The sequence below is a fragment of the Pseudopipra pipra genome, chromosome 2 (genome assembly GCF_036250125.1).
Source record: "Pseudopipra pipra isolate bDixPip1 chromosome 2, bDixPip1.hap1, whole genome shotgun sequence".
NCBI classification, from domain to species: Eukaryota; Metazoa; Chordata; class Aves; order Passeriformes; family Pipridae; genus Pseudopipra; species Pseudopipra pipra.
Genome location: NC_087550.1, coordinates 35950745 through 35965770, shown reverse-complemented (window position 1 = coordinate 35965770; position 15026 = coordinate 35950745). Strand labels below are relative to the sequence as shown.

Here is a 15026-nt window from a genome sequence, read left to right as displayed (position 1 = left end):
GTTCCCACTGCAAAGTCCTCTCATTTCTGACATAGTATTTTTCTCCTGAAAGAAATAGCCTCCAGTCCAGTACTGTCAGTCTCATGTGTTCTCATTTCTATCTGAAAATCAAACAAAAAATGGAGTGTATAACCCTAAAGGAAAATGAAAGAAAACTTAGAGCACCCCTAGAGTCCACTCGGAATTGTGCTATCATTAATGATTTCACATCAAAATGACGCAGGAAATATATAAGGGACATATCTTAGAGTCAGGTAGATAGAAAGAGCAATTTCAGAAACAGAAGATACAGAAAAATTTTATTCTCTCCAATCTGAAAACAAGCAGAGCAATCAGAGGTGGTAGCATGTTTCTGCAAGAGCTGCTGAATTTAAAGTCCTTTAGTAGACATTAGCGTGAAGTAGGACTTCAAACACTGCTCAGTGGACAAGGCCACAAAGCCGCAGACGTGCCAGTTAGCAGGAAGGATGAAAAGAAGCATACGGAAAAGGCTGTTTCCACAGGGTTCCCTTTGCTCACATAACAGCAGCATTTAAATGAGTCTTTTAAAGTTACGAGGTGATAATTTAAAAATAAACAGAAGTGAGGTGCATTAAATTGTGAAACTAGGTCATCATTATCTTAAGAGAAATTAATTTATTACTTCAAAATAGCCCAGAGAAGAGAAGAAAAAGAAGAGAAACTTTGATAACAAAATGATACTTATGATCTCTCTTAGATTACATAATGAACAGATTCATTTAATTTAATTAGTACAGTTATGCTTGAAGTGTATTGTATGTTACTTCTCTAAAATAATTTAAAAGTTGGTTACTTGAACAAATACCTTATGAATAGAGCTAATCTAAGTGCTTTTAGATGTCAGAAAATACCTAGTAGCTGAAACTTAAAAATATCACAGAAAAGAGTTTATTAATTTCTTAATTAAACATCTTAAATTTATTTTTAAATTCTGAACAGTTTAGTTAATTATTTTTGGAATAAAAATAGTTTCTTGATTCATAATACATATTTGGTTTTATTTTACCTTTTAGAAAGTAATATGAGGCTTATATCAAATGATAAAATGGTCAATATCTAAGTTAAATATTGTAAGAGCTTTTCAACACATTATCTCAGTGGATTGAATTTTAAGAGGATTAGAAGTGAGGGGTTTTGATTAGCTAACCCTTTTGTTACTATGAAAATGTTTCTTGTCCTCAAATGTAAAAACCTGAAAATCTCAAAATTGTTCACAGAAAAGGAAATTAAGCTCATAACTCACGCAATGTCATGATAACTAATGTTTTTTTTATATTGACACATCTTGAGTTATCTTTGAATCTATCAAACCACCAGGGACATAGGCAATTCTTTTGGGTCTGAGTTTTATTAGCACTTGGTAATAGGTAAATGCTGTTTGAAGAGCTTTCAGTATGAATAGGAAAGATTAATATCCAAGAAAACAGATGTGTGAGTTCTCCACTATCATATAGAGAGCTAAGGAGACATCTAACTGCAGCCATCAGTGGTTTATGTCCCCTATGAGGCGTTAGATGTTAGATTGTATCCTCCACATCACTTTGAGATTCTCTGTGCTTACGGAAGGCAAGTATAGCAATTTTAAGGATGGAATAGGTACATTACTTAATTTAATCACTGAGGGAATTTTTGCCTTGCGCCGCACCTTTGCTGTTTTCTAGTTCTCTGATACCTCTCCAAGCTCAGCCAACATTGTCCGAGTGCTTTGCTTCAAAAGTCATTTCATTGGAGAAATGTTGCCACTTGGTACTGCATGAGGAACAACAGATAAACCTTCTTGACAATTCCTGCCAAAGACCATAACCACACAGCAAAACAACTCCCTTGTGAGATCTAATTGCAGGTGTGAGATCTAATGTAGCAGGCCATATTTTCATCAAGAGGTCTTTCACCTTGGCTGCACGCTGTTCTGTGCCACAACCCTGCAGCAGCCTTATGAGGAAGCTGTTTCAAAGTGAGGCTCCAAATGAGGCACAGCACTGGAAACACAGCATGGTGTCTTGCTAAGGAAAACCTGGTGGGACTTGTTCTGGGTAGGTGTCCTTTCACCAGAGCAGCATTTGGGTAGTTGTATAACAAATGTCAGAAATTAGTTTAAGTGATTGTTATGGAAGAGATCTGGTTGGAGATATTTAAGTGCAATATATTTTGAGGAACTACTGTAATTTAAGGTATTTTAATGGGTTGCTTTTTTTTTTATTCTTTATTGTTTTACACATATATGTTTAACATAGAAACTGAATTTCCATTTAAAAATAATTTAAATAAAATAATTGGATCAAATGAAAACAAGTTGGGTTTTATTTTCTTTTTTCTTTTAACACACATAGACAACTCCAGAATTTCAAGCATATGTCTTTTGATTTCATTTGGTTTGTACCCCTTAGAATGAAATAACACTCTATTGTCCTGTTCTATTTGCAGACATATCCACCAGAAGACTGTGATTTTGATCATATTAGATCAGTAACATGTGACTGCTTTAACTGCTTGAAAGATTTGATATTATCTCCCTATTCTTAGTAGTGATGTACTTTAAAAGACTCATAGTCACACAGTTAAATGTGGAAAATATCTAGTAGGTACCAGTAGTAGCAGATACTATTGGTGTTTTACCATGATTAATTTGAATTGTAACAAAAACACCTCTAAAATTTCCATTTGGGAAATTATTCTACACCCCATATCCTCAACTTTCATAAAGATCATCCTCATAATCAACCAATATGTTGCCTTTCATAAATACCTTCTATTACTCCCACATGCATTTTCAAAATTATGCTTACAACTATACCTTTTTTTTTTTTTTTGGTATTTCTGGCAATGTTCATCCTTTTGATGCAAAGGAAAGCTAGTAAAAAAGTGAAACTCTGTATTCCCTATACTGCTTGCAAAACATATACTGTGAATTTTAACCTGACTTGACTTCTTCTCTGTGGCTCAGATACAGCCTAGAATATTATTCTGGTTTGCTCTTCCTTTTCTCTAGAAATAATGATAGTATGTCTGCTTAAATAAATATGCTTTGTGACAGGTAAGATTATTACCATCCTAATGAATGACATAATGCATTTCTTCTCTTTCAATCGAGGTTCCTTTTCTTTTACTTTGTGAATTTTTGCTGTGTCCTGCCAGAAGCAATTTTACATCCTAAATCTCTCCTAAAGGTTGATGCTCATCTATGCTCGCTGAAACTCTCTTTTAGACCAAACAACTATCTGATAACAATTTGCATGTACAGCTATTGATAAAAAGCTCCTGTATTCAAAAAGAAATGTGTGACACTCCAAAAATGACTAGGCAGGAGAAAATGTAGTCCATTATTCCATTTGGCTGTAGAGACTTTTTATATCATATTGATAACTTTTAATGTGATAGAGCAGATGTCCACGCATTTTGTTAATTATTTTAAGAATAAAAATGTTGTTTTCCTGTGTAATTCACATAAGGTCTTTACGATTTATGGTTAGGTAGTTTAATTGGCTCAATTACTGAGCAGGAGGAGCAGCAAGAGCAGCCTGCAGTTTGCCTGACCCTTTTCTATCAGATTGAAGTATTATTATGTGCTGTACTATATTAAGCTTCATCTGGAAAAAAGCACAATCTGTTCTTTTTAAGCTTCTTAATAGTTTCTAGTACTGATTCATGGGAAGTGGAACTAACAGATTGTTATAGTTAGAATGTAGGTGGGGACACATATGCTTGAGTTTTGAACAAAATTCCAGCTCCAAAGCACAGATAAGTTTTTTGCATGATGATGTAATTGATTTTCTTTTTTTTTTTTAAACCTGCTGCACCATATGGGAGTAGTTTTTGAACTGGGTTTAGGGCCAGACATTCAGGTAGAAAACATGCAGGATTCAGGCTGATGTTTTAAAAGAACCCAGGGGCCAGTTGTCTCCATGAGAATATTTTACAAAAGTCATCAACTGCTAACAGTTCTGATTACACCACAGACAGACAAACTTTCAAGGGGACAGGAACATCTACTAAAAAATTTTGATACCTCCTCCAGCAGAACCAGTTACAGATAGAGATGTCTGTTTCCAAATGCTGAAAAGCATTTGGTGGGGGAAGAGGATCTGAATATAAATTGGGCATACATGACCTTCAACCTGTATTTTTTGTCAAGTCTTTTCTGCCGAACTGGAACTAAATAAGAAAAAGCAAACCTCTGTTTAAAGTTTCCTTAGGATCTTTAAATTTAGAGGTGGGAACCAAATAGCTGAATGGATAAATTCCCAGTATGTAGGCAATTTTCATCACAGGGTACTTACAGAAGATGTTGCTTTGTTTCCAGTTTAGGAGTTCTGAATTAATTTTCACTTGGAAGTGAAACTAAAAAACTCCTTCTCAGAGTAGGGCTGCATAAGACATCACCATTGCCCATCCACGTGTGCAAATTCTGAAGTCCCTATATCCTTCTCCTAATGTTATAGACCTGGCTGAACAATGGGAACTGCCCCATCAGCAAAAACTTGCTCTTGCTGTGACAATTTTGGCGATATTGCTACGGGTATGCCACAGTACAAGAATGAAATGTCCGTGAGGAGGCCAGTTCCATACGTAAAGCACAGAGATCCTCTTCCACTGTGAACCTCACATCTCATCCTCAGGAAAATGATATAATCTAACTTACCATTTTCACACCCTCATTCCCTCAATGCTACATGTATATGTTCATGCACATACAGGTTTTATTCACGAAGAAAGATAGCCCACAGAAAATTTATCCTAATATGTCATGCAAAGGAGTTTAACAAAAAAATATTTTCTTTTTCCATCAAGGAGTGTTCATTACCCCCACAGTATAGCTCAAACTAAATATATGTACCTCATCAAACCTCTTGCACAACAGGAGAATTCACTATGAATAATTAATCAAGTAGAGTTTAATCAGCAAGATAAGAGTACCACTGATATATTTGTATGAGTGTCTTGAAGCAAAGCTGCTTTGTGTTTTCATCAAATCTCCCTTGAGGTCATGTTATAGAGCTGTAGTTTTCCCAGTTTGAGAGCTCAGTCACTCTCATATTTGGACTACCAGGATGTTTCTCTTCCAAATATTGAGAATTTAACACTTTGCTAAGTACCCTTGGTAGTTTAACATGTTTCCTGTGGTTTTGGATGGCACATAACATTCTATATGGTTTCACAAAATCTCCCTGTCTTCATACTTGATGAAATCATGATGTTTGTGCCGGAGCAGACTTTATTTGTTTGGAAAAGAATTGATGCACTTCACACTTCTTGGAAGACCTACAATTTTTCGGTACTGTAATTATACCTACTCTCAGCTTTATAGCAAGTCTCAGGATAACAGTTTGTATGCTTATAACACTTTCAAACCAAGACTGCAGTATATGGAGCATTGAAGTTATACAGTTCTGTAATTCAATTAGATCTGGACAGGAATTTTCTATTGAGAATTTTTTGACAGAAGAGGAGGTCTTCAGAATTTCAATCTCTTTGAGATACTCTATGGAACAGTTTTTCCTCAAACTTTCACCTTTTATGGCAAAGATTAATAGGATCTCTTTTTCCTTTTTGTTTTATATTAGAAAAGTGAAACAGAACATTTAATGTTGATCCAGATTGACCTAAATGAGAATAATTTTAAACAAAGTAGTGCATTACCTGTCAGTTTAATTTTATTTTAGAAGGCCTCAGAGCCTGCTGGGAGTTAAATATGACTGACCCCCATTTTTCCTTCAGACTAACTTTGGAGGCTTTAATACATATTTCATGAGACACTATGTTTATGACCTCTGGCTGAACTGCTTCAGCATCTCATGAGAATCACTTGATGCTCATGTATCACAGGAAACAATTTGCCCTAAGGGCATGACACGTGGGGAAGCACTGTGCACCTGATATAAAGCTCACAGGAAGCACTGCAACAACTGAGTTTAAAAATCCAATGGCATTTTGTGAAGGCACAATTTACATAGTAATATGTTTTCCATTAGGCCTAATCACAGCAGGGAGGAAAATGAAAGTCCTAATAGTTAAGGAGATCTGCATTCAAGTTACCATTCTAGTTGGATGCAATTTGGAAATTTAACAGTCTCGAAGTCTCAGTGATTCATTCCTGATGTAAAAGGAAGATAATGTTATTTCTCGTCTTCTGCTCTTTGTCTCTTTTGGCTATTCGGATGGCAAGATCCTCAAATTGAAGACTGTATTTACATTCATGTTCAGTGCTGAGCATAGCAAAACCTCTGAGCTTTAGCACCAGTGATAGGGATGAATCCCCAGATGGGCAAGCTGAATGTCTGATGGCTCTAATGTCCAAAGTCAAAAAAACAGATGGCAGTCCAAATCCACATGCCTGATTCTCAGTGCTTCACATGCATTTTCATTGTCAGTGCTTCTATGTACTTGCAACTATGCTGGTAAGAGAGAGCATTTTTCTTATAGATTTGTGAGCTAGCAAATGTGTGAAGGATCAGAAGTCTCTTTCAACAGCATCACTACACTCACAGTTTTATTAATTAATTTACTGATTATGTTTCTGTGGACTATTACTGAGGAGTTAAGACAATATTTTGAGAAGTATTTCCTGACTTAAAGGCCTTCTTATTTAAATGAGATATGAAACAAATTTCAACAGCCAGATGGAGAAGCACAGGGAACCAGAGATACAATCCTGGACAGGAGGACTGTCAGTGGTATCAGTATATTCACTGTTAAAGCATTATTTAAATGAGATATGAAATTTCCTGAAGTAAATCCCAGAGCACTTGACCAAGTTTACTCAGCTTAAGAGAATCAGAAGAGATTGTAATTTATACATACATTGTTTTACATATTGTGGACCAGATCCTCACAGGTAGTGAGGCACTTAACAGCCTTTGGTTTCAGCAGAGATGCAGGCTCTTAAAGACAAGTGAGTTTTCAAGGAAAATCTGTTGATCTTGTCTTGAAAAATGGAGTAATTAAAATGTTAATATGATTTTGCTAAGATTGGTACAGTGATCTCTGTGCAGATATGTAACATATTCTTTAAAATATCTGATGCTTGTGAAGGAAAAGCTGCTGCAAATTTTAATATATGCATCTATGTTTCTGTTTGTATTTAGGAAACTATGGTGAAAGTGGAATGGAAGCTTTCAAAGATATGGCAGCCAAGGAAGGGATCTGCATTGCACATTCCTACAAGATCTATAGCAATGCTGGTGAACAGAGCTTTGACAAGCTGCTGCGAAAGCTTCGGAGCCACCTGCCCAAGGCAAGAGTGGTTGCTTGCTTCTGTGAAGGCATGACTGTGAGAGGTCTCTTAATGGCTATGAGGCGCCTGGGACTTGCTGGAGAATTTTTGCTGCTGGGCAGGTGAGTAATACCATGCAGTTATAGCCAGCCTTTTTAGTGAGTAGGGGAAAAAAAAGAAGACAGTCCAGTCAAGTATACATAAAGCATGTACTTGTGGTCTCTCCTATACCTGCACATATCTAAAAGATAGAAAGAGTGTCAGCTGGGTCATAGCAGTACATATTCTATGTATCATGACACGCCAGGTAAACACAAGTCTGCTTGTCCAGTCTAAACAGCTTTGTGTAAGGGAAGGCTGACACATAAACCTTTGATTTTTATCACCCATTTTGTTCACTGCAGTTTAAAATGCATCATGTGCATATACAGCCTGAAGCTATGTCTCATTCAAGTAACTCTGTGTTAAGAATTGATGATGTGGCCTCTGGATGGACCTGAAATAGATCTTCCCAAAACAAAGAGAAACCCTTCCTTTCTGAGACAATGTGCTGACATGTGCATACTATCCTAAAGGGAATATGTAGGTAATCCTTCCTCTTAGCTCAACATCAGTGTTTCCTTTCTGAAGCACCAAAGGGAAAAAGGAAAATTGACTCAAATGTGTTCACCGGAAGGAAAAGACCCTGGGCTAGTAATTACTAGAAAAGTAATGATACTGATGTAAACCTAATGAGATCTTTACACTTACCCTTTATTCAACAAGTGTATCCTAAATGAGACGGGAAAAATGATGTATTGAGCACAAAATGGAGTACACCAGGAGTCAACTAATGTAATGCACTGACTTTTCAGTACATTATTAGAAGGATGATCTCATGCTGTCTCAAGCATGAATTCTACAGGAACACTTGTAAAATGGTGTCTGTGAAACCAGAAGTTCTAGTGAGAGCTTCAGGGAAACTTTCAAGGACTGTGCTGACAGCTGACTCTCACTAAGTGGCAGGACACCAGCCTCTGTTCCCAATCTGACCTGTTGCACACAGATGTCCTTTCCCCTTGGGAAAGCTCAGGCAACAGGCAACAATAGCAGCTTTTGTCTCTGCCCTTCCTCTTTGTGACCAGCCTACATTTTGGCATTTTCAGACGTGAATGTCTTAATTCTTTCTCTGATTTATGGCAACAGTCTCCTTTCAAATACATTTTATCTGTAGGCCCTTCCATGGACTATCTTGGTCGTTTTCTGTACTGACACCCAAAGGGACCACAGTCCTCAAGGTGAGGCTCACTTAAGAATTTTTAGATGTCTACAATTTAGACAACTCATTGTAGCCATCAGGATTGTCTCTATAGTTAACAGAGAAAAAAAAAGACCTTCTTTGGTCACTTTTTTGTAATGTGGACATTTTCAGTAGCACAGAGAAATCATGTTATAGAAAACAAAGACTCTCTTTTTGACTAGCTTTAGGGGAAAAGCCTACTTGTAACTTTTTTATAGCAGGTTGGAGCAAATGTCACCTCTGTTATCTCTAGTTGAATCTGGTACCACAAGACCTTTGCTGTCTACTTTTGTACTAAATACAAATTACCAACTCTCTGCAGCAGCATTCAAATGTAGAAGCACATAAGCATCATTTTTAAAAAATATGTTGAACCTGAACTGCTCCAGACTTCAAATCATACTTAATTTTGTATGGTATTTGTTTATGTACAGCTGCACTAAATTTAGGCCTTGAGATGCTTTTATGAATAAGGACTTCAGGAATTACAGATTGCAAATAAGAGGGTTTTTTATTGTTGTTTGGTTTTTTTCATAGTTGCAGTGGGAGTTGTCATGAGTAATTATAAAAAAGTTGTTATTCAGTATATGACTTCCATTCAGTAAACTGAAAGTGATATCCTTTCTTAGAAATCTAAACTGTAAAGTCTTTCAAGTCAAAACAAAAATCCTTAATTCTACCAGACCATTCTGAGTGTATCCATACCTGTGGCAGTGCTATAGAATTTAATTGTAAAAAATGTAGTACGAACTGGAAGTGTTTACAAAGAAAGAAAAAGTGCAGGCATTTTTTTTCTACCCTTTCTATTTATTCACAGAGGTTCCAAGGTAGTGGCTGAGAAGTGACTACTCAGCCATAGATTAATAAGTCCCCAGCCAGTGGCTGCTGGGGACAGGTGTAAACTAATGGCACTTACCGTCATCCAACCAAAGCATCCCTGTGGCTGCATCAGACAAGGACAGCTGAAGGGGTATAGTCCCTCTACATGTGGCTCTGCACTTCAGAGATCCCAAGGATGTTGGAGCCTCCTGTATCTTTTCAATAGATTTGGTTCTAAATTGGTATTTAAAAAAAAAACACACAACAAAAAACCAACCACCCCCACATCCCCACAAAAAAACCCGAACTAACTAGTTTTGCCTACTGAGGACTTTTGTTTGTCTTTGACCTACCCTTAGTCAGTATAGCAGAGTGTTTTCTATATCTGCTGTGCAGCAAGAATCATGCGTAGAGTGTGGGAAGGTGTGGAGTGTTCCACAAAAATGTTCATTCTCACGTTTTCTTCCACTATGGGCTAATCTCTAGGCTTTGCAACAGAGGTAAAAGAAAAAAGCAAAAGAAAAAACAGGAAACTTGCAAGAAGGCTTCTTGTGGTAAAAGTAATGCAAGACAATAATGTCATTGTCCATTGATGACCTAAGTTCCTGTAGGGATTTAAAGCTCCGTTTTCCTGGACTTTGCTGTGCTGTGTGCTCTCTTGTTTTCAGCTGTTTGGCTCTGTTGGCTGTGAATATTTAACTGTTGGTCCAGAGCTAGGGTTGTTGGGTGGTTCCTTAGACAACAGTGTAAGGCACTGACACGGGATGGATGCGACACCAATACAAACCCAGATCTTATAAGCAGATTATGTTGGGGACCTTTTTGTACATCATTTCTATAGGGGGGAAAGATATTTAGCAAGATTTTGAAAATGGTTCAGAGAGCTCTAAGGGGAAAGAACTACATCATTAAAGAAGGCTCATGAAACTAATCTCTCTTGTGAAGCTATGCAGGAAAATGAACTAGGATAAGATTTATGCTTTTATTCATCATCTGATCCTGGAGTTGCTCCGGATTAACTATTCAACTGAGAAGGCTATGAAAGGACACTTCAAGAGTAGTGAAAGTGCCTGTCATTGGAATGCCATGGGCTCACAAGAAAAACCTCCATCTACTAATGAATACTTTTTTTTTCACACCACAAATGCATTTTGCTTACCCCTTGTTTTGTTAAGTGAAGAATTATTTTGTTTCATTTCCAAATGCACAGAAAGAACTAAAGTCCAAAAACCACACAGTAGCTTTATAGGAATCCACAAGAAAATAACATTTCCATTTCCTCTTAGCTTTTTTTTTGTTCCATTTTTGATTCGGATTCACTCCTGATGTCTCCAATCTGAAGTCTTTCAAAAGTGTTGGGATTTCCGAAAGCTGTGGATTCCTCACAGCACCTGTTTTATACTGAGATAAACAGAAAATGGAGTGGCCAAGGAGAGTGCACATCAGATAAATTATGCTATACAGCCCCAAGGGGAGAAAAAAAAATATCCTTCAATAAACACTCCACTCATGACATACTATGCAGTGCATTGCCTGCCTGTGACAGAGATGAAAGATGGCAAGTCATTAGTGCTTGTAGCATTCTAGAGCTTTTTTATTCATGGAAAACATTTTAAATGCTCAGTAAATATTTACCTCATGCACCTTGAGGAATTGGAGTTAACCTCAAATAAAAAGGTGAGTGTGTTGACTTTTAAGTGTAAAACAATGTTATTTTAACTTAACTGTTATTCAACTTAATTGAGTTCAGCTAGGCTTCACCTGTTTGTCCTTATTTCATCTGTCATCCATAGGGCATATACCAGGAGATACCCTCATAGATAAAATTCATTAGAGAACAAATAGTACATTCACATACCAGAATAACTTTGGAACAGATTTCAGAAGGAAATAGGAGTATTAATTGTGTAGATAAAACCAGCTTGGTTGTATGTGATTTTCAACTCTTCCTCATTTTATGTAATGTTCAGACCCAATAGCTGACATTTTCTTTCATGTTGTACACTCACCCTACTCCTCTTGACTACTAGTTTCTGATATTTGAAAAAAATGTTTGTGGCAATTCTCTACAATGATATTTTTTTCTGATACTTTTCATCTGCAAGGATTCCAAAACACCTCTCGGAATAACTTAGTATTTTAATGCTAAGTCACATGATTTTTCATAATAAATAGAAATTATTACCTGCAACTGAAATTATGAATATTGACTGTAACTGCCCTAAATAAAATGGGTTCAGAGAACAGTACCATAGTACTTGATAATTTTATTCTTTCTTTTTGCTTGCTGGCATAATTTTATCTTACATCAACTAATACTTTTGAGATGAGACTCAGGTATGGCATTGGTGACAGCAATTGGGGATGGTTACTAAGTGGCAGTTGGGACATACATACTCTGTTTTGGGGTAGAAGAATGTTGAGATACATGGATACAGGCATTGCATACTTTTTACCCTTAGACAAGAGAATTTCCCCTTGATTTATTTATTATTATGATATAGTTATTGTACAAAACTAAAGAGCAAAAGACAGAAGTTTTGCAGAGAATTTGTGATTCCAAGTGCAAGACAATGAGACTTTTCCTACTTAAAGGAGAGGAGAAGGGAAAGGATGAGGGCATTGGAATTGTCAGGCATTGGAACAGGCTGCTCAGGGAAGCGCGCCCTGAAAGTGTTTCTGGGTTAACAGTTGGACTTAATGATCTTAGAGGTCTTTTTCAACCTCAGTGATTCTATGATTCTAAAGGGAAAATAGAGGTATAAAGAGATAAAAATGGCTTGCTCAATGTCTCTAGCTTCCAAATGACATTCCATTGGCAGCACTGATCTTCAAGAAATTACTGGGACATTCATCTGCTTCATACATTCATATATGCATGTGGTGTGTCAGATTTACTATGTTATTAACTGCCATGTGTGATTGGAAAAAATAAAAAAGTTAATTAGGATTATCTGGACTTCCCTTTGTATTAAATGACATAGTTATACACAACGAATATCTTCCATCAACGCTGTCTCCGCACAATCCTAAACAATCCTAAATAACCACTGGTCAGATTATGTGACCAATACATCTGTTCTAGAACAAGCAGCAATCACAAGCATTGAGGCCATGTTGCTGAGAACACAGCTGCGTTGGGCAGGGCACGTCTCCAGGATGAAGGACCACCACCTCCCTAAGATCTTGCTTTATGGTGAACTTGCCACCGGCTGCCACAAGAGAGGAGCCCCGAAGAAAAGATTCAAGGACTCCCTGAAGAAACATCTCAGCCTCAGCCATATTGATCAACATCACTGGTCTACTCTGGCCTCCAGTCGGGAGGCCTGGAGACACACCATCTATAACGCTGCTGCTTCCTTTGAGAACACAGGCAGGATCACTCTTGAGGAGAAAAGGCAACGCAGAAAGAATCATGTCTTGCAGAATATACCACCTAAGGAGTCTTTTTGCTGTGCCTTTTGCAATCAGACATGTCTATCTCGTACTGGCCTTATTAGCCACCAGTGTGCTTGTTACAAATGTGGATAGAGCCTTTCCAAAATCTTCGTTCGCAAAGCCCAGCCATGATGATGATGATGACACAACGAATAAAAAAAAATCTATCAGAAGTGGAAATGTTTCCTTAGGTTCTAGTCATGATTCAGATTTTCAGCTGTCCAGCTGAAGAAACATGACCAAAATTTATCAGTCTGATTCAATCTCCACATGGATCTTAGACACTTAGTTCAATCAAGGATTTACAGTAATAATATAAAATCTTCACTTTGTTACAATATCTGTAGCAAAGAGATGGGAAATCTAGAGCATGCCACAGAGCTTCCATCTTCTTTTGAGTATGATCAGGACTTGATAATTACATGCTTTAATGTCCTTGCAAAGATGAAGAACCACATCCTGCATTTTCAGAATTCACTCTGTTCTGTGACATGAAAGTCTGTGCCTCAGGATACCTCGGGCTGTGCCCCTGGAAGCATGCCACGGCCACAGAGTTATGTCCAGATGAAGGTGGTAAGGGGAGGACACCACTTCTAGCAGTGTGATGATCACAAGCAATTCAAGTGAGGCTCTGCAAGAGGGCAGAAGAGCCAGTGCCCATTCTTCTCAGAACAGCACAGATATTCTCTATCACCAATCACCTCTCCTAATAAGATACCTACTTAGCTCCTGAGGAGATGGATTTGAGGAAATTGTTATTGATTCAGAATCTAAGAGATGGGTCAGCAAATGAGCTAAGTAGAAGGTGAGTAGTAGAAATGAGGATAAGGAGGGACAAAGAATGTGGAGGACCGTTTGTTCCAGGAAGTCCTCAAAGTAATTTGGCTGATAGGAAATTCAGCAATACATCTGAAGAAAATCTAGTTAGCAACTAAAAAGGGCAACTACTGCTGAAGGAAAATTAAAGCAAGATAGATGATCTGAGGAAAATGAGTTCTTTTCAATAATTTAAAAAGACATCTTTTGTGACATTTGTAAAAGTGTCTGATGGATAAAGAAAAATCTCACTGCAGAGTATGTAGTGGTTCCCCTCCTAAAAGTGTGCTGTGTGGTGTGGGTTAGTATGCCTTTTTCTCTGTTAGTAAAAGTCCAACTGCTGAAGTTCTTGTAACATAAATTAGGATATGAAATTTTGCAGACCTGAAATATGCTCTAAATTCATTTTTGCTTATTTTTGCTGCTTCAGGGAAAAATTAATAAGACAAAACTATCTAGAATAGCTCTACTTTACAACTTTTGATGAAACTGTGGAAAATAAATGTAATATAAATGTGCAAACCTCTTCTCCAGGGGAAAAATAAGCATGTGAAAAAGTACTTTCAGAGTACAGTTGTGCAACCCCAGCCTGTATGAGTAGTCTGATCCTTTTTCTTCAACCACAGTAAGTAGGAGTCTGGTACACCCTCACCTGAATGCTGTTTCCTCTGAGACAACTGTCTGCTGCCCACTCATTTATTTATCTCATTATTTCTCTTGTTCAGACATCAACGTGTAGCCCAAGAAAGCAGCTACCATATTAAACCTAGCAATTAAATGCACTGTAATTAGCAGCATTAAGCCAGAATCTTCATGACTACCCAAAAGACCAAGAGTTTAACATTTAAACAAAGGTTTGTTTTCTAGAACTGTAAAAGAGATTAGGGAAGTGAAAAGCTGTCTTTCCTCCTATATTCAAACAGCATATTTAGAGGTAAAGTAGACTAAAGGGTAAAGAATAACTTGGTTTTGAAGAGGAAATTCGTGGTCCCCTTTTGTGTCAGCCTCATGGCTCAGAGACCCTCAAAGTGAGCAATAGCAGCCCCCAGCCCCCATCTGTCCTGCTGCAGATGGAAGCAGTGGAGTGGTTGGTCAAGGTTCTTTGTGTAATAACTGAAAGGAGCACAATTTTCTTTCTGTGGTTCAGACCCCACAAGCTACATTTCAGGATTTTAGGGAGAAACAAGCAATGCAAGCATATACAGTGAAAGCAAATGAATCAACTTGATTTTTTAAATCTTCTTTTCTGTCTTTAAAATCCTTTTTCTTTTTTATTTTTGCATCTATCTGACCAATTCTTAATAAATATTTCACCTTGCAGTCCAATTTCACGGTCACTAATATGGATGAGGTAGTCGGGGATGGAGTAAATTATAGGTCTATTTGGAAGAATTTGTAAACTTGTGGTGTAAGTCATTTTTTCTATCGCTCTATTAAAATGAC

General features: G+C 37.3%; 1 protein-coding gene across 7 annotated transcripts in view; it reads left to right on the top strand.

Annotated features, from left to right (window-relative positions):
• The window catches only part of GRM5 (glutamate metabotropic receptor 5), a 236393-nt gene that overhangs the window by 96225 nt on the left and 125142 nt on the right, over positions 1–15026 (top strand). For all 7 annotated transcript variants that reach the window (XM_064645014.1, XM_064645015.1, XM_064645011.1 and 4 more), the window contains one exon: positions 7104–7353. In XM_064645014.1, the coding sequence (XP_064501084.1) occupies positions 7104–7353 (250 nt within the window). The remainder of the gene's footprint in view (positions 1–7103; positions 7354–15026) is intronic.